This window comes from Schistocerca serialis, chromosome 1, assembly GCF_023864345.2.
Source record: "Schistocerca serialis cubense isolate TAMUIC-IGC-003099 chromosome 1, iqSchSeri2.2, whole genome shotgun sequence".
Classification (NCBI taxonomy): domain Eukaryota; kingdom Metazoa; phylum Arthropoda; class Insecta; order Orthoptera; family Acrididae; genus Schistocerca; species Schistocerca serialis.
The window spans coordinates 1,028,455,364-1,028,477,319 of NC_064638.1; the positions used below are offsets into that span (position 1 = coordinate 1,028,455,364).

General features: G+C 38.7%; 1 protein-coding gene across 2 annotated transcripts in view; it reads right to left on the reverse strand.

Moving 5' to 3' along the window:
• Positions 1–21,956, reverse strand: part of LOC126413865 (probable 39S ribosomal protein L45, mitochondrial) — a 101,007-nt gene that overhangs the window by 14,322 nt on the left and 64,729 nt on the right. For both annotated transcript variants that reach the window (XM_050083301.1, XM_050083302.1), the window contains 3 exons: positions 15,822–15,973; positions 15,677–15,725; positions 3,982–4,131 (listed from right to left, as the gene is read on the reverse strand). In XM_050083301.1, coding sequence (XP_049939258.1) covers positions 3,982–4,131; positions 15,677–15,725; positions 15,822–15,973 — 351 coding nt within the window. The remainder of the gene's footprint in view (positions 1–3,981; positions 4,132–15,676; positions 15,726–15,821; positions 15,974–21,956) is intronic.

Sequence of the window (21,956 nt, forward strand, 5' to 3'; positions counted from 1 at the left end):
TCCACGAATCATGACAAAACAGTTGTAACATCACAGAAATTTATTACATATGTTTGCCGGTTTACGTCTGTCTTGGGAATCTTGAGTGCTGGCTGTTGAATCTGCTTCTTCCAGGGTCGCTAAGGATCTGTCTCTCCACATCGTTCGTGGACAACTTCTTGGGTGTTTACCAGTTGGCTGGTTTACAAATACTCTGTTAGGGACAGCGCCCTCTGCTCGTAGAACATGTCATGTCCACTGTAGCCTTCTTCTTCCAATCACTCTCCCAATATTAGCTTTCTTCAACCACTGAAACAGATCCTGATTGTGCTTTTCTTTCCCATCTTGCAGTTTCTGCATTGTATACTGGGCCATAAATTTTCCTTAAAATCTTCCTCTCAAACACACATTCCATTGTCTGTGTACTTGCCCATATCTCACAACCATACAATACAATCAGTTGCACTAGTGACATGTATAGCAGTATCTTGCTTTCCTGGGATACGGCCCATGACTTATATAAGTGGTTTAAACTGTAGTACATCAGATTATTCTTTGTCAAATTTCTCTCTCTATCTCACTTTTATTGACACTGCTGCCCACAGGTACTTGAATTTATCAACTCTTTCAAAATTGTGACCATCTATATTGATGGCGCCCATATCATTTTGTCGATGAGAGACTACCATATACTTTGTTTGCTCATCACTGACCAGTAATCCTAGTTTGCTCACTTCTAGCATAAATCAAAAGGTATCTGCTGTCACCTCATTCATAGTTTCGCCCACAATCACCACACAATCTGCAAATGTAAGGATTGTATCACTTCCAACCATCTCCACCACCCTATCACAGCCAACTACACATCTCACCTTCTCCAGCACTATGTTGAACAGAACTGGTGAGAGAGGATCACCCTGTCTCAACCCATTCTTAACTGTGAAGGGTGCCAACAACTGATTTGCAAAGTGTACTTGGCAACTTGATCCGGTGTAACAAGCTGCAATCAGCTTAATGTACTTCATTGATATGCTGAACTCCTGCATGATCTTCCAGAGGGCAGTTCGATTAATGCTATCACATGCCTGCCACAAATCAAGGAATATAAGGTGCAGGTCTTTATCAAATCCATAAAACTTCTCCATCATTTGTCTCAATATGAAGATGTGGTCGGTGGTTGAATATCCAGGGGTAAATCCACACTGGTATGCGGCCACAGTCCCACCGAGCAATGGTTTTAGTCAACTCAGAATGGTGTACACTTTATATCCTATCTCAAGCAATGAGATCCCTCAATAATTATGCACTTTTGTGACACTGCCTTTTCTAAAAATCGGGCATACCATTGCCTTTTTCCAATCTGCAATGATCTCCTCTGCTGACCATATTTTGGCCATAAGCTGTCTAAGACCTTCTATTACTGTTTCCGCCCCTCCCTCCCCTGTACCAAAATTATTCCACAATGATGTCAGGGCCTCCAGAATGGTTTTTATCTCATCCAGTGTTGGCTCAAGAACTACTTCTTCTTCTGTCCCTTCTAATCTCTCCAGTTTTTTTGTTTCTATCTGATCTTCATGATTCAGTACTTTGTCAAAATATTTTCCAAATGCATGTGCTTGCTCCACTGAAGGAACCACGCTTTCTTCTTCATCCATTAGGATTAAAGTTTGCGGTCTATAAACACCTCTCACGAATCTTGTCCACTGAAAGAAGGATCAGGTTGCTTTCCTTGACTCCTCAATTTGTCTCAATAACTGTTTACCATATTCTCATTTCTTCTGTTTTATAATTCTGTCTGTTAGTCTCCTTTGCATATGCTATCTTTGTGTTGTCAGTGGGATTCTTCAGCCATTCTAATCTTCTTGCTGTCCTATCTTCGCCACCTCTTTATACTCATCATCAATCACCATCAAACCATGGCTTTTCCATTGGCTTTGGTTACTGTCCCAGTTCCTCACTTGCAGTTTGATTGACACCCTCTCTTTGTGACCGCCTTTTCTCTTCAACTCCACCTGCGATCCTGGACAATAGGCGAGTCATGACTTTTTCTTGATACCACTATCTCACTTGTACATTTGCAAGCATGTCTTTGGCATGACAAGCCACTGCCTCATTTCTCTTTCACGATTTGGTGGATAATTTCAGTCACAGCTTCAGAATCACTAGAAGATGGTCAGAATTCATATCAGCCCTGCAAAATGTCCTTACTTCTTCAACACACCCACAGTGATTCCAATCCACCAAAATGTGATCAGTCTGGTTTTTAGTCTGGCAAACATGTGATTTTATGTATCATCTTGCGAGGGAAATACATACTCCCGGTGGTCATTCTTCTATTGGCAGCAAAATTATTCAGTCAAGCACCACTTTCATTGCTTTCCTCATGTCGACTATCTAGGTTGACAATCGTCCAATTTTCCTCCTGCTTCCCAATTTGTGCACTAAAGTCTTCCAAGACTAGGTGGGCTGTATGTTCTGGTAATCTATCTATGACTTTCTCCAACTCTGCATAAAAGTTGTTTTTCGCCTCATCATCTGTGTCCTCTGATGGTGAATGGTAATTGACGAACAAATTTTTTATGGAGATGCATTTAACACTATTGTACATAAGCGGTAACATTTCGACATCCACTTGGTTAACACCTGTACATACTGAGGTCCATTCTGGGTGTGACTCATTGCTGTTAAAGAGGGTGTACTGATTACTGATCTTCATGATCCCTTGGGGAATTCTTGGAGGACTGTCACGATGCATTTGTAGTTACTGAGCATCTCTTCCAATTATTTAATGCCTCCTGTTCGACACGCAAGTCGCCGAAGTGGCATCACCTGAAAAGACTTGCACCACGCAACCGGTCTACCCAACAGGAGGCCCTACCCACATGACATTTCCATTACCATTTCTCCTGTCATGAAGGACCTGATGTTCCATGTCCCAATTCAAAAACCATTTCGCAGTCCCTTAATCAAGCCTTTGTCAACAACAATATTATCCATTTGATATTCCTTTTTGTCACTTTCTTTGAGAGCATTATTTAAAGCTAGTAGGTTATCAGCCTTCTGAGCTCAATGACTGTAATGAAAATTAAATAGAGGTAGGTGGAACATGTAACCAGGCAAGTTGACGAACCAAGGAAATTTTTGCTGGGTTTTAAAAGGCAAGAACAGCATCAAGAATGATGAATTGAAAGATAGACAGACAGCATTAGAAAACATGCAGGAGCAATGTGGGTAAGTAAAGTTAAATACTGTACTCCACTGATATTTCTGAGCAGGCCTTTCTCCAGCAGCACGTTGTACGCCTGAGGATGATTATAATTTTAAAATTGGTTCTGTATCAAATACTATGAAATGACAGGTGATTGTATTAGTATCACCAAATAAGCATACTGAAATAAAGCATTCTCATTTAACATTTATCAAGAGCATCAACATTATAATGATCATTGAGATTTTACTTTATTTACTATGTGTTTATAATCAGAATAGCCATAAACCCAATCTTTCCTACAAATTTTAAGTTCCACAATGCACCTGAAATGCTACCCACAAACAACTACTCAAATATTCAGTCATATTGCAAGAACTAGCTATTTCACTGAAGTACTAAGTACAGATCAGTTGATAGAACATGTCCTGAGGCATCAAGGAATCTTCAGTTTGGTAATGGAGGGAGTGTGCAAGACAAAAATGGTTGAAGGTGACTAAGGATTGACTACAGTAAGCAGGTTCAAATGCATGTATGTTGCACTAGTTATGCAGAAATGAAGAGGGTTTAGTACGGACTAATGCAGAGAGCTGCGTCAAACCAGTCTCCAGACCAAAGACCACAACACTATTACTACTTGAATGTCTCTGAAAGCTACTATAACTCTTAGAGGTGAAAATGTTACACACACAGTATTTCAAAACAATGTTAGTTTAATGTTATTCAGTTACCTGAATCTGAGATAAAATTTTTAACCCTTCACATGATAACATTAGGTATCAAAATTTCATTACCTGCTGAGTATGAAATCTCACAGTCACTTGTGCAAATACATTTTCCTTTGAGATGATGTCTGTACAACGAGCATGAACAACTCTTGGTGCTTCTAATGATTTAACAAATTTCCAGTGTATTGTTTTATCTTCTGAATTATGCTTAATTTGCTGAAAAGAGAAAACGATGAGAACAAACCATATGTACATAGAGAGTGTTTGAGGTATACGTACAGATATTGTCATCATTGGTACTTTAATATGTACCCATTTCAGTGTGTTAATTGTTTTTTCTCTGTGTCTAACAGACACATAATTTACTACCTGATGTTTTCTGCTCAGTCGTAATTGCACCGTTAAGTGAACTACACCTGTCAATATAGAGAATCCATTTGCATCCACATTTCAATACTTCACCTATTGCCTGGGGAAAACAAACATTAAGGCTTGCTAGTGCCTTGTGTGCTTGGAGATACTAACCAACCTAAAGACATACTACTCATAATAGCTATAATTATTAATCTGCAAATGAAGTAAATATTGATGTAATGTTGTTCAGTGCACTCTCATCAGTCACCAATAAAAATATCTGCATTTATACTTAATAATACCCGGTATAATGATGTCCATCTAAGTCAGCAAAATCAGAACTGCATTCCACATAAATTATTTTCTATTGTTTGCTTCTTTTGATCTTAAACAAGTTTCCACACAAATCTTCCTTCCTCCTATACCTGCATTACACTGCAAAAGCCACTACACAGTTCACTGCAAGGAATATATCGTAGCTACCAGTATTAGTTATTCCCTGTCCTAAGCCATCTGCGTACTAAGAGAGTAAAAAATTACTGTCTATATGCCTCTTTATGTGGCCTAATCGCCCTTACATTATTCTCATGATCCCTATGTGAAATATATGATGGTGGCAGCAAGTTGGCTGCACAGTCTCTCTTGAATAAAAGTTCTCTAAATTTATCCAACAGGGTTTGATGAAAACTATGCCATCTTTCTTTCAAGGATTCCCACTTATGTTCCCCTAACATTTCTACAACACTTTCATGCAGACTATCCCATCCTGCAATATTTCTCTGAATTCATTTGATATCTGTTGTCAGGCTGTAAATGTGAAACAATATTCTAAAATTGGTCTGACCACTGTCTTATAAGAAATTTTGTTTACAGATGCACTGCTCTTACCCAGGTCCCTTACAACAGACCTGTTTTCCACTTGCCTTCCCTAATAACAATTTTATATGATCGTATTAATTCATATCAGCTCTTAGTATTATCCTTACTTCTTCTACTTTCTTTGCACAGTGGGGGACTTTGGCTTTAACAGTGACTTAATGAAAGGAGACTTATACATATTCAAACTGCAACAATGGTGTTAAGACTGGTGTCACTCCCATGCACTGTTCGCCAAACCATTTCTCTCTGAAATCATTACTAATGAAGTACTACTCCTTTTTTATTGCGGTCTGCAGCTTAAATTCCTTGCTTTACTGTTAAAATAATTTAATTGTATAGATAAAAAAAACTATTCACCAAGTGGCAACACATAAAACAGTGTTGTAATTACGCAAGCCTTTGGAGCTAGTGGCTCCTCCTTCAGGCAGATTCAGTCTTTCCTTTCAAAGAAACCTCCTGGCATTTGCCTGGAGCGATTTAGGGAAATCATTGAAAACCTAAATCAGGATGGCTGAACTGTCATCCTCCCGGATGCAAGTCCAGTGTGCTATCCACTGTGCCACGAATGGTGTCTTGTAACACTTTAAGCCTGCAATGCGGGATGTTTGCTTAAGTCTAGCTCCAAAGTACTACCAGGCAAAGAGCATGAGAATTATGTATCTAGTAAGTGAAATGTTATTCAGGTTTTTATGGCCCTAGGTTTATTATTATTTACATTTTATGACATTCATTTGACAACTCTAGCCAACTTTATACAAAGAATTTTTCAGTTTCCCGTCAGCCCAGTACTTCTTCATTCTCTCGGATCTCATCCTTCTTTCTTCATCAGAAATCACCCTTCCTATTGTCTGTTTGTTGATTCTCATTTGCAATCTGGTTTGTTTATCTGTCAGTTTCCTGATTTTGTCAATTTTGTTTCCTAGGTCTTCCAACTTAATCTGCAGCTCATTCATATCTTCCTTGATTTCTGTAATCCACTTAATGTTGCACTTACTATTCCACAATTTTTTATTATTCTCCTGATGATCCTGTTCTCTAGTGTTCTTATCAGATGTCCGAAAAATGAAATCCGTTTCTTCCTGATTGTACTCATTACTGGTTCTATTTCCTTGTAGATTGTTTCATTTGTAGCTACTCTCCAGTGTCCATCTTTCTGGTACGATTTGTTGATGCACGTTCTGATGATTCTTCTCTCTATTTTGAGTATTTTGTCTATTTGTGCAGTGTTAGTCGTTTTGAAGATGGTTTCACTTGCGTATGTTATTTCGGGTTGAGTGGCTGGTTTGTAGTGTTTTAATTTTGTTGCTATTGACAGGCTCTTTTCATTGTAGGCGTTCTTGGTGATATATTGTGCTCTAGTCAACTTGTTTATTCTGTTATGCTATGTTGGCTTTGCATTGAGGTTGCATGTTATAATTTCTCACAGATATTTAAATTTATCTACAATTTTTATTTCTTGGTTTCCTATGGCAATTTTGTTTATGAGTGGTGGGTCAGTTAAAATGATGACTGTTTTTTCAAAGGATATTCCAAGACCAATTTTATGTCTATTTCCTGTAGTGAGTTAACTTGTTGTTTGGTTTCCTGAATACAGTTGGACAAGAGAGCAAGGTAGTCAGCAAATCCTAGACAGTTTAAACTTATTTCTTGATGCAATAATTTACAAACAGCCATGTGTATCGTAGAAATTTATTTTATGAACTTCTTATGTGCTACCCCTTTCGGCATTACATTGATGCGATCTTCAGGCCCCTGTACAATGAGTAGAACAAATATACTATTATAAAAATTATATAGAACGTACGTTAAATTGACAGGTATCTATGTTAACTTTGTAAGTGGCTCAAAAGGACATATTGTATATCATTAAAACTATATATAACATTACAGCAAATATGCTTCTGCCTATGTCACACTGTTGTTAATAGTTTTCACTGTTTTACTCAAATATAGCAATGAACATATGTAAACGCTATTATTCATAAATCCTTACCACACAGTTGTAATAGGTCATGCAACACAACAATCAAATGCACTGCATACAATCATATGTCCAGTAGAAGAATTTTTTTTTACATAATTAACTAATATAAAAAATAATAAAATAAATTAAAGTACAAGAAAATGTGAAATAACCATGTCAGAATTCATAAGTTACATATGTGTAGCCTAGGTTGTATTATGTATGGTATGACAAATAGCTGCCGCAATACAAATGATAAAAAGTATAAAAGAGTTTGTCTTAAAACCCAATTGCATTCACAAATTAAACCAATGCAATAGTACTATAAAAAATCATCAAACACCCGGTCACTGTAGGCACTTCATTAGAACCCCTATGTAAGCCCACCCCGCACTGTACTGAGTGGATTAATGCAACGACAGAAGTGCCTCATATAGTCATAGTTATGAAGAAGATTCTCAATCGCTGTATATCAAAAAATGTCTATCTCCCTACATATAAGTTCTATACAATTATGTAGGATTATACCAAGTGGAATCAAACGAATAAAAAGGAAAGGAAGAAAAAGAAAAAATATAGGAGGCCACCTATAAGTCCAAACATAAACCTCAAAATGAAATGTATACCATCCCTAAGACTAAGGGTACCACCTAAAACCATGTCAAATCATTCTCAAGGTTGCATTAAGGCCGGGTGTAGTAACGAATGAGATGACTATCAGGATCTTAAGTACATCATCCAATGTCATCTATTCTGTCTAATGACCTTAATGAGTCGGAAACTGTCTGCATGGGTCAAAATGTCACGGTACCTAAAAACTGGTCAAAATATTTGACTAGCTAAAATCAAACAATAATGAATTTATACTCATCAGCTAAGTGTCTAGGAAATGCAAAGCTACGTCAAGTATAAAATTGGTTAAGTGGCAACTCAAGAGTGCAACAACAGGAGAACAGTACAGTAATCCAAAGGGGTACGAAAGTGATGTTGGACACATTTGCAAGTTATGGTGGTGGACAACTTCCACAGGAGGGGAAAAATTGTACTGTTGACCCATATGTGCGTTGTTGTTGTTGTTGTGGTCTTCAGTCCTGAGACTGGTTTGATGCAGCTCTCCATGCTACTCTATCCTGTGCAAGCTTTTTCATCTCCCAGTACCTACTGCAAGCTACATCCTTCTGAATCTGTTTAGTGTATTCATCTCTTGGTCTCCCTCTACGATTTTTACCCTCCACGCTGCCCTCCAATACTAAATTGGTGATCCCTTGATGCCTCAGAACATGTCCTACCAACCGATCCCTTCTTCTGGTCAAGTTGTGCCACAAACTTCTCTTCTCCCCAATCCTATTCAATACTTCCTCATTAGTTATGTGATCTACCCATCTAATCTTCAGCATTCTTCTGTAGCACCACATTTCGAAAGCTTCTATTCTCTTCTTGTCCAAACTATTTATCGTCCATGTTTCACTTCCATACATGGCTACACTCCATACGAATACTTTCAGAAATGACTTCCTGACACTTAAATCAATACTGGATGTTAACAAATTTCTCTTCTTCAGAAACGCTTTCCTTGCCATTGCCAGCCTACATTTTATATCCTCTCTACTTCGACCATCATCAGTTATTTTGCTCCCCAAATAGCAAAACTCCTTTACTACTTTAAGTGCCTCATTTCCTAATCTAATTCCCTCAGCATCACCTGACTTAATTAGACTACATTCCATTATCCTTGTTTTGCTTTTGTTGATGTTCATCTTATATCCTCCTTTCAAGACACTGTCCATTCCATTCAACTGCTCTTCCAAGTCCTTTGCTGTCTCTGACAGAATTACAATGTCATCGGCGAACCTCAAAGTTTTTATTTCTTCTCCATGAATTTTAATACCTACTCCGAATTTTTCTTTTGTTTCCTTTACTGCTTGCTCAATATACAGATTGAACAACATCGGGGAGAGGCTACAACCCTGTCTTACTCCCTTGCCAACCACTGCTTCCCTTTCATGTCCCTCGACTCTTATAACTGCCATCTGGTTTCTGTACAAATTGTAAATAGCCTTTCGCTCCCTGTATTTTACCCCTGCCACCTTTAGAATTTGAAAGAGAGTATTCCAGTCAACATTGTCAAAAGCTTTCTCTAAGTCTACAAATGCTAGAAACGTAGGTTTGCCTTTCCTTAATCGTTCTTCTAAGATAAGTCGTAAGGTCAGTATTGCCTCATGTGTTCCAGTGTTTCTACGGAATCCAAACTGATCTTCCCCGAGGTTGGCTTCTACTAGTTTTTCCATTCGTCTGTAAAGAATTCGTGTTAGTATTTTGCAGCTGTGACTTATTAAGCTGAAAGTTCGGTAATTTTCACATCTGTCAACACCTGCTTTCTTTGGGATTGGAATTATTATATTCTTCTTGAAGTCTGAGGGTACTTCGCCTGTTTCATACATCTTGCTCACCAGATGGTAGAGTTTTGTCAGGACTGGCTCTCCCACAGCCGTCAGTAGTTCCAATTGAATATTGTCTACTCCGGGGGCCTTGTTTCGACTCAGGTCTTTCAGTGTTCTGTCAAACTCTTCACGCAGTATCATATCTCCCATTTCATCATCATCTACATCCTCTTCCATTTCCATAATATTGTCCTCAAGTACATCGCCCTTGTATAGACCCTCTATATACTCCTTCCACCTTTCTGCTTTCCCTTCTTTGCTTAGAACTGGGTTTCCATTTGAGCTCTTGATATTCATACAAGTCGTTCTCTTATCTCCAAAGGTCTCTTTAATTTTCTTGTAGGCGGTATCTATATTACCCCTAGTGAGATAGGCCTCTACATCCTTACATTTGTCCTCTAGCCATCCCTGCTTAGCCATTTTGCACTTCCTGTCGATATCATTTTTGAGACGTTTGTATTCCTTTTTGCCTGTTTCACTTACTGCATTTTTATATTTTCTCCTTTCATCAATTAAATTCAATATTTCTTCTGTTACCCAAGGATTTCTACTAGCCCTCGTCTTTTTACCTACTTGATCCTCTGCTGCCTTCACTACTTCATCCCTCAAAGCTACCCATTCTTCTTCTACTGTATTTATTTCCCCCATTCCTGTCAATTGCTCCCTTATGCTCTCCCTGAATCTCTGTACAACCTCTGGTTCTTTTAGTTTATCCAGGTCCCATCTCCTTAAATTCCCACCTTTTAGCAGTTTCTTCAGTTTTAATCTACAGGTCATAACCAATAGATTGTGGTCAGAGTCCACATCTGCCCCTGGAAATGTCTTACAATTTAAAACCTGGTTCCTAAATCTCTGTCTTACCATTATATAATCTATCTGATACCTTTTAGTATCTCCAGGGTTCTTCCATGTATACAACCTTCTTTCATGATTCTTAAACCAAGTGTTAGTTATGATTATGTTGTGCTCTGTGCAAAATTCGACCAGGCGGCTTCCTCTTTCATTTCTGTCCCCCAATCCATATTCACCTACTATGTTTCCTTCTTTCCCTTTTCCTACACTCGAATTCCAGTCACCCATGACTATTAAATTTTCGTCTCCCTTCACAATCTGAATAATTTCTTTTATTTCATCATACATTTCTTCAATTTCTTCGTCATCTGCAGAGCTAGTTGGCATATAAACTTGTACTACTGTAGTAGGCGTGGGCTTCGTATCTATCTTGGCCACAATAATGCGTTCACTATGCTGTTTGTAGTAGCTTACCCGCATTCCTATTTTCCTATTCATTATTAAACCTACTCCTGCATTACCCCTATTTGATTTTGTGTTTATAACCCTGTAGTCACCTGACCAGAAGTCTTGTTCCTCCTGCCGCCGAACTTCACTAATTCCCACTATATCTAACTTCAACCTATCCATTTCCCTTTTTAAATTTTCTAACCTACCTGCCCGATTAAGGGATCTGACATTCCACGCTCCGATCTGTAGAACGCCAGTTTTCTTTCTCCTGATAATGACATCCTCCTGAGTAGTCCCCGCCCGGAGATCCGAATGGGGGACTATTTTACCTCCGGAATATTTTACCCAAGAGGACGCCATCATCATGTAATCATACAGTAAAGCTGCATGCCCTCGGGAAAAATTACGGCTGTAGTTTCCCCTTGCTTTCAGCCGTTCGCAGTACCAGCACAGCAAGGCCGTTTTGGTTATTGTTACAAGGCCAGATCAGTCAATCATCCAGACTGTTGCCCTTGCAACTACTGAAAAGGCTGCTGCCCCTCTTCAGGAGCCACACGTTTGTCTGGCCTCTCAACAGATACCCCTCCGTTGTGGTTGCACCTACGGTACGGCTATCTGTATCGCTGAGGCACGCAAGCCTCCCCACCAACGGCAAGGTCCATGGTTCATGTGCGTTATATTGGCAAATATCAAAATAGCATCTAAGTACAGTACACAAAATTCCAAAGTATTATACTGAAGTCCCCATGATCATCAGTATTCAAGTATTATAAGTATGTCATTTGAAGATGTATGGCATCATTGACCTAACAATATCTATAAGAGTATAAGTAATTTTGCTGGTACATCACTGATGACCTGGGTTGTTGTTTTGGGGAAGGAGACCAGACAGCGAGGTCATCGGTCTCATTGGATTAGGGAAGGAAGTCGGCCAAGCCCTTTGAAAAGAACCATCCCGGCATTTGCCAGGAGCGATTTAGGGAAATCACGGAAAACCTAAATCAGGATGGCCGGACGCGGGATTGAACCGTCGTCCTCCCGAATGCGAGTCCAGTGTTTAACCACTGCTGATGACCTGGACCAACAAGTTATAATATAAGTCACTGCCTATTTATGCATACCGATATCATTAAATCTTGACAGGGTAACACCTATAACTTTGTGTCTGTAAACTGTTCTTCCATCCTAGGTACCAGCTAACCACATACTCACTGTGGTAAACGCCCTCTTATAACTAAATTGTAGTAAGGTTATACTAACAACTAACAGGAAAATGTTATCAGAAGTAAGTCTAAAACATCATCTCTAACGTTACCATATAGGTGTAAAAACTTACTGGCCTCAAATGTATCAGAGGCCAAGTAATTCAATGGGGATGCAGTGGTTCAATTAAGGTCAAATAATACAGATCTGATGCAAGCCAAGCCCAAACACTCAACATATACAAGTCAAAACTGAAAACATAAAATACGTGAACTTCAGATAACAACCCCCTAACTTAGGTGTCGATGGCTATCTACACCTTAGTCTAAACTACTAAATACTGTCCATGTCACTTATATCTACATCAGGCGTTGCCATGATATTAAAAGTTAATACGCAAATTTACTAGGATTCATATAGGAAGAGGTTGACAGACGAAATGCAAATATTGCGTAAGCCTACTGCCCAATATGCCACAGTGGTGTCAGAAGTAATTGAACACAGTAAACATTATGAAAAAGTTGTAAGAAGAATCACCGCCTACAAATTTTTTTTGTATCGGGTGAGATATTTATACACCAGAATCTAACTCTCACGCTACTTATAACCTCTCAAGCACCTTCTCTAATACATTACTACAATATTACGACACATAATCAAAGAAGATTGTAATTAGGGTGGTATAGAGTAAAATATATCACTCACGACATGTCATAGTTGTAAAATCGCTATACACGGAAGGAGCCATATAACTGGATCCATGAATCAAATCTAAAATACAAAACAATGGGGTAAATGATAGAGTTTCAAGAAGACATCAACACACTACGTTTTATGCTTGACATACCGTTATGCAACAGCTCTTGGTGGCCAGGTGACACAGACTGAGGCGGTTTGCAAACATCAATGTGTGGTCAAAGATGAAACCATCTGGAGTCAAAGGTTATAGGAAGCGTTGCTGGTAAGAATTGATAACATATCCAGGGACTATTAATGTTCTTGATATCAGAATAATAGGTCGTAATAGTTTCATCTATCTTTTTTGAGTAAAACAGTGAAAACTATTAACAACAATGTGACATAGGCAGAAGCATATTTGCCCTAATTTTACATATAGTTTTAATGATACCTGTCAATGGTTAACTTACATTCTATATTTTTATAATAGTACATTTGTTCTACACATTGTACAGGGGCCTGAAGATGGCATCAATGTAATGCCGAAACTGGTAGCACATACGGAGTTCATAAGATAAATTTCTACAATAAATACAGCTGTTGGTAAATTATTGCATCAAGAAATACATGCCAGTCATTGTCCCACGGTCCATAATGGATCAACGAAGAGTTTAAACTTATGTTGTCTTTGGGTCTTCCAATTTGGACGTTCTTTGGGTTAGTCTTGTACCATTCCCTCACTATGTATTCTAAAGCACAGTTGAACAGCAGGGGTGCCAAGCAATCACCTTGTCTTAAACCTGTTTTTATAACGAATGACTCAGAGAGTTCCCCCCTGAACTTGACTTTTGATACAGTATTGGTTAAGGTGAGTTCTATCAATTTCATTAATTTTGTATGGAGCCCGAAATTTCTTAAGATTTTGAACATTGGAGGTCTATGGATACAGTCATATGCTTTTTTAAAGTCCACGAAGGTTATTACAAGAGGTTTATTTCGTTTCTTGTAATATGCTATGGCTAATTTTAAAGTGATGATCTGTTCTGCACAGCCTCTCCAAGGTCTGAAGCCTCCTTGGTATTCACCTAATTCTTCCTCTAGTTGCTCTTTGAACCTCCTATATAGGACTCTGGAGAAAAACTTGTATGTGCAGTCTAAGAGAGAGATACCTCTGTAATTATCTGGGTTGCTTGTATCTCCTTTTTCGTGGAGTGGGTGGACTGTGGCTGTGGTTCAACGTTCAGGAAACTTTTCTGTTATCCAGATTTTTGTTAGAGCTATGTGTAAGGATGTTTGAACTGTATCATTGGCATATTTCCACATTTCTGCAAAAACTTGGTCTTCTCCACATGCCTTATAACTTTTCATCTCTCTGAGTGCTGTTTCCACCTCTTGGATTGTTGGAGGATTTATGAAATCAGGTGGAGTCTTGATAGGTGTGTCTGTATTAATTGCTAAAAGTTCCTGGGGTTCTTCACAATTCAATAGTTTACTAAATGTTTTTGCCATGATTTCGACATTTTCCATGTCATTATGTGCCATTTTTCCATCTTCACTTTTCAGCATTAACATGGGAGGGGCAAATTTTTGTAACTGTCTTCCAAACATTTTGTAAAAGTCTCTGGAATTGGTTTTGTGGTTATTTTCTTCTACTGAGTCAATTAGATCTTTCTGTGATTGTCTCTTGGTTTGCCTGATAATTTGTGTGAACTTTTTCCTGATATTTTTGAGATTGGTTGCATTTTCTTCTGTTTTGTGTGTTTGAAATTCGAACCATGCATGATGTCTTTCTTCATGAATTTTGTCACATTCTGAGTTCCACCAGACATGTCTTTTATGTGGGTTCAACGGGGATAAATTTTCTGCTTGTTGCCTGAGAATTTGAACTCATGTTTAATAAAACAAAATGCACTCTATTATCATGAGTCAACACTGAAAACATTAATGACATGAAATTGTATGATCTCTAGAGTTCTTACACAAACACTGCACATAAATAATTTGAGACTTTCAGAAAGCTATCTTTTTGGTGAAATGTTACCTTCACCCTTATTTACATTCCACCAAGAACTTTCCATATGTGCACACATTGCACTAATAAGATTTTGTTCATTAATAACAACTCCATAGAGCTATTGGCATTAAGAAATGGTTGTGCAGCTTAGCATTTTAACAGCAATAAAATTCTGTCCTACCCTATGGTGTACTATCTACAGATGCTTGTTGTCCCACAGTAAAACAGTTAAAACCAGCCAAAATTTTTATGTCTTTCATTTTGTCAAAATTCCACAGTTTTAACCAGCAACTTCCCCTAAAATGAAACTGCAACTCTTTGGTAGTGTATTTACTTGTGTTGACCCATCTGATAGATAAAAAGTGTGTGACATATCAGATCTCAAATCTGGATCCATGTTCACATCCATGCCCAGCATACAGTTTTAATCTGTCACATGAGGCATACAACTTTCTTTCACTTCATATTTTAGAAGTTTCAAATCATATTATGACATTTATTATTACAGCCTTTTTTTAAGTTTGTCCTTTCACACTAGTGGCACATTTTTCCTCTTCAAATATTTACTCCTTTCTTCTTTCTTGCTCTCTTTTTTGCTACCTGCAGACTACTGTCAAAATTTATTATTTGCATTTTACTTTCTTTTCACACTTCACTGATCATCTTATGCAATTGGTGTAGATCACATCAGCAAACTTTTAATTGAAAGAGATACATGACCAGTTAAAGTAAGATTATAAATTATCTGGAAACTTAGAAATTTCAGATAGGCAAAATAAATATAATTAGATGTATCTACTAGATACTCTGCTATTTCACTCTAGAGTGAAATTCTAGCCAAAATGAATAATGAGATTCAAAAATTCAACCTCTGTGTGTTCCATAAGTTTCTAGATAAACAGAAAAAAAAACGAGATTTCAAATGAGTCTATTTAGCACAAAAAAAGAAAAATGAAAAAAAAAGAACAAGTTTTCTATTGTACTCACTGGATAGGCACGTTCAGTAACAAACTGTTGTAACTTCACAAAATCCTTGCTGTATAGACAGAAAATAAAACAACTTTAGTGTATTGTTACATATTGGGGTCTTGTGTTTTAAAACTATGATATAATACTGTCTGCACATTTTTACCTTGCCATGCAGTTGTGAGCATTTATGTAAATTTCTTGTGCAGCATCTGTGAAGACCTGAGTGTTGAACTCTTCTTCAAAGGAGCGGATCTTACGAATGGCCATCATTGACTTGCTTTTCTTTTCAACCATTTCAAATTTCTGCTTTGCTCCCTAAAACACAACACCCAGAAGCTGAAAAGCTGTAATGTTTTGGGTACCAACCTGTACGCTGTGTTAACAGATATACGTGTCATTAAAATTTCCTGGAGTCATATACTTCAAATCAAATAATGTGTTCTATCACAATGGTGCGCACATAAGAAGGCAGGTAGTGGGGCGATGTGTACTGGTGAGGAGCAGTGTACCCTGCTATGCTCCAGCCAACACTGTCATTCTGCTGCGTCTACCTGTACTGTGCACTTCAAAGTGTGTACTGTTCACTTAGTGTCTTTTATGTTAATATATGTATGGTGAGGGCATTTTGTCAGCCACTTTTGAATTCTTTTATGGGTGGCATAAAGCAAGCACACCAAATATTTCATTAAGAAGTGACAGTGATATTTTTCTGAACATGTACACTCATCTAGGAAGAGTCAGAAGCAGCAACAGTTGCCCAGTGTCGCACTTACTTCAGTGTTGCCAGTTACCAGGGTAGGTGACAGCTGGGGTATGTGGGATGACGGGAGGCGGAGAGCGCACTGCCCATGCCGCAATGTATTCTCCATCCCTCTCTGTGCAGAACCCATCATTCAGCTGCCTTCTTAGTTGCACACGACTACAACAATATGCAGTGTAGATAAAAGAAAATTATAGATCTTTTGTTGTTTACAGCCCCCCCCCCCCCTCTCTCTCTCTCTCTCTCTCTCTCTCTCTCTCTCTCTCTCTCTCTCTCTCTTTCTCCCTTTCCCCCTGTCCTTCCAAATTACTCTTCTGCAACATATCTATCCACATTTTTACCTGGATTCTGCAAATCACCATGAAGTGCATGGTATAGGGTACTTACAACGGCAACATTTATCTCAATTTGTGCCGGGAGGTGGGGGGGGGGGGGGGGGGGTGGGGGGGGGGGGGAGGATGGAGGAATAATTGTTTAACAGCATCTGGATCACTTTAATTAGGTCCACTCTTGTCTTTGAGATCCCTATGAGAGACCGATATGTATTGTGTAGTAATATATTCAAAGCTTTGTAAGTAAGCTTTCATGGTGTACTCTGCATCATCTTAATGTATCTGCCAATTCAGTTTTATCAGCATCTTCGTGATGCTCTGCCATGGATCAAATGAACCTGCGACTGTTCATTCATGCTGTCCTTCTTTGTATATGTTCAATATCCCCTGTCAGATCTATTTCTTACAGGTCTCACACACTTAAGCAGTAATCTAGTATTTAATGCATAAGTGTTTTGTAAGCAATTGCCACTATATACTGATTTAATCCCCCCCCATGAACCATGGACCTTGCCGTTGGCGGGGAGGCTTGCGTGCCTCAACGATACAGATAGCAGTAGCGTAGGTGCAACCACAATGGCGGGGTATCTGTTGAGAAGCCAGACAAACGTGTGGTTCCTGAAGAGGGGCAGCAGCCTTTTCAGTAGTTGCAGGGGCAACAGTCTGGATGATTGACTGATCTGGCCTTGTAACACTAACCAAAATGGCCTTGCTGTTCTGGTACTGTGAACGGCTGAAAGCAAGGGGAAACTACAGCCGTAATTTTTCCCGAGGGCATGCAGCTTTACTGTATGATTAAATGATGATGGCGTCCTCTTGGGTAAAATATTCCGGAGGTAAAATAGTCCCCCTTTCGGATCTCCGGGAGGGGACTACTCAAGAGAACATTGTTATCAGGAGAAAGAAAACTGGCGTTCTATGGATCGGAGCGTGGAATGTCAGATCCCTTAATCGGGCAGGTAGGTTAGAAAATTTAAAAAGGGAAATGGATAGGTTAAAGTTAGATTAGTGGGAATTAGTGAAGTTCGGTGGCAGGAGGAACAAGACTTCTGGTCAGGTGAATACAGGGTTATAAATACAAAATCAAATAGGGGTAATGTAGGAATAGGTTTAATAACGAGTAAAAAAAAACAGGTGTACAGGTAAGCTACTACAAATAGCATAGTGAACGCATTATTGTGGCCAGGATAGACATGAAGCCCACGCCTACTACAGTAGTACAAGTTTATATGCCAACTAGCTCTGCAGATGACGAAGAAATTGACGAAATGTATGATGAGATAAAAGAAATTATTCAGGTAGTGAAGGGAGACAAAAATTTAATAGTCATGGGTGACTAGAATTCGTCAGTAGGAAAAGGGAGAGAAGGAAACATAGTAGGTTAATATGGATTGGGGCTAAGAAATGAAAGAGGAAGCCGCCTGGTAGAATTTTGCACAGAGCATAACTTAATCATAGCTAATACTTGGTTTAAGAATCATGAAAGAACGTTGTATACATGGAAGAACACTGGAGATACTAAAAGGTATCAGATAGATTATATAATGGTAAGACAGAGATTTAGGAACCAGGTTTTAAATTGTAAGACATTTCCAGGGGCAGATGTGAACTCTGACCACAATCTATTGGTTATGAACTGTACATTAAAACTGAAGAAACTGCAAAAAGGTGAGAATTTAAGGAGATGGGACCTGGATAAACTGAAAGAACCAGAGATTGTACAGAGTTTCAGGGAGAGCATAAGGGAACAATTGACAGGAATGGGGGAAAGAAATACAGTAGAAGAAGAATGGGTAGCTTTGACGGATGAAATAGTGAAGGCAGCAGAGTATCAGATAGGTAAAAAGACGACGGCTAGTAGAAACCCTTGGGTAACAGAAGAAATATTGAATTTAATTGATGAAAGGAGAAAATATAAAAATGCAGTAATTGAAGCAGGCAAAAAGGAATACAAACGTCTCAAAAATGATATCGACAGGAAGTGCAAAATGGCTAAGCAAGGATGGCTAGAGGACAAATGTAAGGATGTAGAGGCTTATCTCACTAGGGGTAAGATAGATACTGCCTACAGGAAAATTAAAGAGACCTTTGGAGAAAGGAGAACCACTTGCATGAATATCAAGAGCTTTGATGGAAACCCAGTTCTAAGCAAAGAAGGGAAAGCAGAAAGGTGGAAGGAGTATATAGAGGGCCTATACAAGGGCGATGTACTTGAGGACAATATTATGGAAATGGAAGAGGATGTAGATGAAGATGAAATGGGAGATATGATATTGCGTGAAGAGTTTGACAGAGCACTGAAAGACCTGAGTCAAAACAAGGCCCCGGGAGTAGAGAACATTCCATTAGAACTTCTGACAACCTTGGGAGAGCCGGTCCTGACAAAACTCTACCATCTGGTGAGCAAGATGTATGAGACAGGCAAAATACCCTCAGACTTCAAGAAGAATATAATAATTCCAATCCCGAAGAAAGCAGGTGTTGACAGATGTGAAAATTACCGAACTATCAGTTTAATACGTCACAGCTGCAAAATACTAACGCGAATTCTTTACAGACGAATGGAAAAACTGATAGAAGCCGACTTGGGGGAAGATCAGTTTGGATTCCGTAGAAATGTTGGAACACGTGAGGCAATACTGACCCTACAACTTATCTTAGAAGAAAGATTAAGGAAAGCATTTGTAGACTTAGATAAAGCTTTTGACAATGTTGATTGGAATACTCTCTTTCAAATTCTGAAGGTGGCAGGGGTAAAATACAGAGAGCAAAAGGCTATTTACAATTTGTACAGAAAGCAGATGGCAGTTATAAGAGTCGAGGGGTATGAAAGGGAAGCAGTGGTTGGGAAGGGAGTGAGACAGGGTTGTAGCCTATCTCCGATGTTATTCAATCTGTATATTGAGCAAGCAATAAAGGAAACAAAAGAAAAGTTCGGAGCAGGTATTAATATCCATGGAGAAGAAATAAAAACTTTGAGGTTCGCCGATGACATTGTAATTCTGTCAGAGACAGCAAAGGACTTGGAAGAGCAGTTGAACAGAATGGACAGTGTCTTGAAAGGAGGGTATAAGATGAACATCAACAAAAGCAAAACGAGGATAATGGAATGTAATCGAATTAAGTCGGGTTATGCTGAGGGAATTTGATTAGGAAATGACACGCTTAAAGTAGTAAAGGAGTTTTGCTATTTGGGGAGCAAAATAACTGATGTTGGTTAAAGTAGAGAGGATATAAAATGTAGACTGGCAATGGCAAGGAAAGCGTTTCTTAAGAAGAGAAATTTGTTAACATCGCGTATTGATTTAAGTGTCAGGAAGTAGTTTCTCAAAGTATTCGTATGGAGTGTAGCCATGTATGGAAGTGAAACGTGGACAATAAATAGCTTAGACAAGAAGAGAATAGAAGCTTTCGAAATGTGGCGCTACAGAAGAATGCTGAAGATTAGATGGGTTGATCACATAACTAATGAGGAGGTATTGAATAGAATTGGGGAGAAGAGGAGCTTGTGGCACAACTTGACTAGAAGAAGGGATCGGTTGGTAGGACATGTTCTGAGACATCGAGGGATCACCAATTTAGTATTGGAGGGCAGCGTGGAGGGTAAAAATCATAGAGGGAGACCAAGAGATGAATACACTAAGCAGATTCAGAAGGATGTAGGTTGCAGTAGGTACTGGGAGATGAAGAAGCTTGCACAGGATGGAGTAGCATGGAGAGCTGCATCAAACCAGTCTCAGGACTGAAGACCACAACAACAAGATTGATTTAATTTCTCTAGCATTCTACTAATAGGCTACAGTCTGCAACATGATTTATATACAACTGATCTTACGTGATTGTTAAACTTCATATTCATACTAATTGTTACACCGAGGCATTTGTGAGAGTTGAATGATTCCAACTGTGATTCGTTGATACAGTAGTCATAGGATATTATGTTCTTTCCTATTGCAAAATGCATAATTTTCCACTTATCAGCACTTTAAGAACTGCTCATCTTTATACCACTTTGAAGTATTATAAACACATGACTGAATATTTGTGCAGTTTTTTTCAGATAGTGCTTAATTACAGTTACCTGTGTCATTCAAAAAAATGTTCGAATGTGTGTGAAATCTTATGGGACTTAACTGCTAAGGTTATCAGTCCCTAAGCTTACACACTACTTACAAACACACACACCCATGCCCGAGGGAGGACTCAAACCTTCGCCGGGACCAGCCGCACAGTCCATGACTGCAGCGCCTTAGACTGCTCGGCTAATCCCGCGCGGCTGCGTCATTCAAAAGATATTCGAGGTTAATATTGTCTACAAAGTCTTTAATACACAGCATGAACAGCAAGGGTTCAAGCACACTTCCCTGCAGCACTCCTGAACTTATTACTTGTTTTATGTATTTATTTATAATATTCTGTGGGCATACATGGATCAATGCTACCTGGTCACTGAAGAAGTGAGCATATAGTTAACGGAATGTTGATTAGAAAATTCATAAATGAAAGAATTAAAGAACAAAACAAAACAAAAAAATAGAGAGAATATATACATAACATATCACAGAAAAATGTTCTCATCTACTGTGAGGAACTCTTGCACACAAAAGAAGAAATGTGTCACAAGGAAGCTATACAACTCTGATTTGAGTATTTGTTTTTATAACTCTTTTTTTTTTTAGTTCTACTGAAGGCCTACTGGAAATGAAATCTGCTGCATAGTGCACACCTTGCTGTACAATTCTTAAGGAAATATTGTCCAAGAGTGTGTCATCTTTCCATCTAGTGTTCACTGATTGGATGTTGCAGTTCTATCTGAATGAGTCAATGTTCTCTACAACAAATTCCATTACGGAATACACCTGAACAACGACCTACATGAAGTTTGCGAATTGACACCACAGATCACTCTGACCATCCTTTTCTGGGCTAAGAATATTCTTGGCGAGTGCACAGTGCTGCCACAAAGTAGAATGCTATACAAGATAACAGAGTGAAAGCAATCAAAGTACACAAGCCTTCATGTTTCAATGTTCAAGACAGTGGAGATCATTCATAGTGTAGATAGCAGCATCCAATTTCTGCACACGATCTTGAACATGATACTTCCAAAAATGCCTTCCATATATTCTCAGTCCTAGTAATTTAAAGTGGTTGACTTCTTCAAATTTTTAACCATCTTGAGACAATGAAACTGCTTCTTACACAA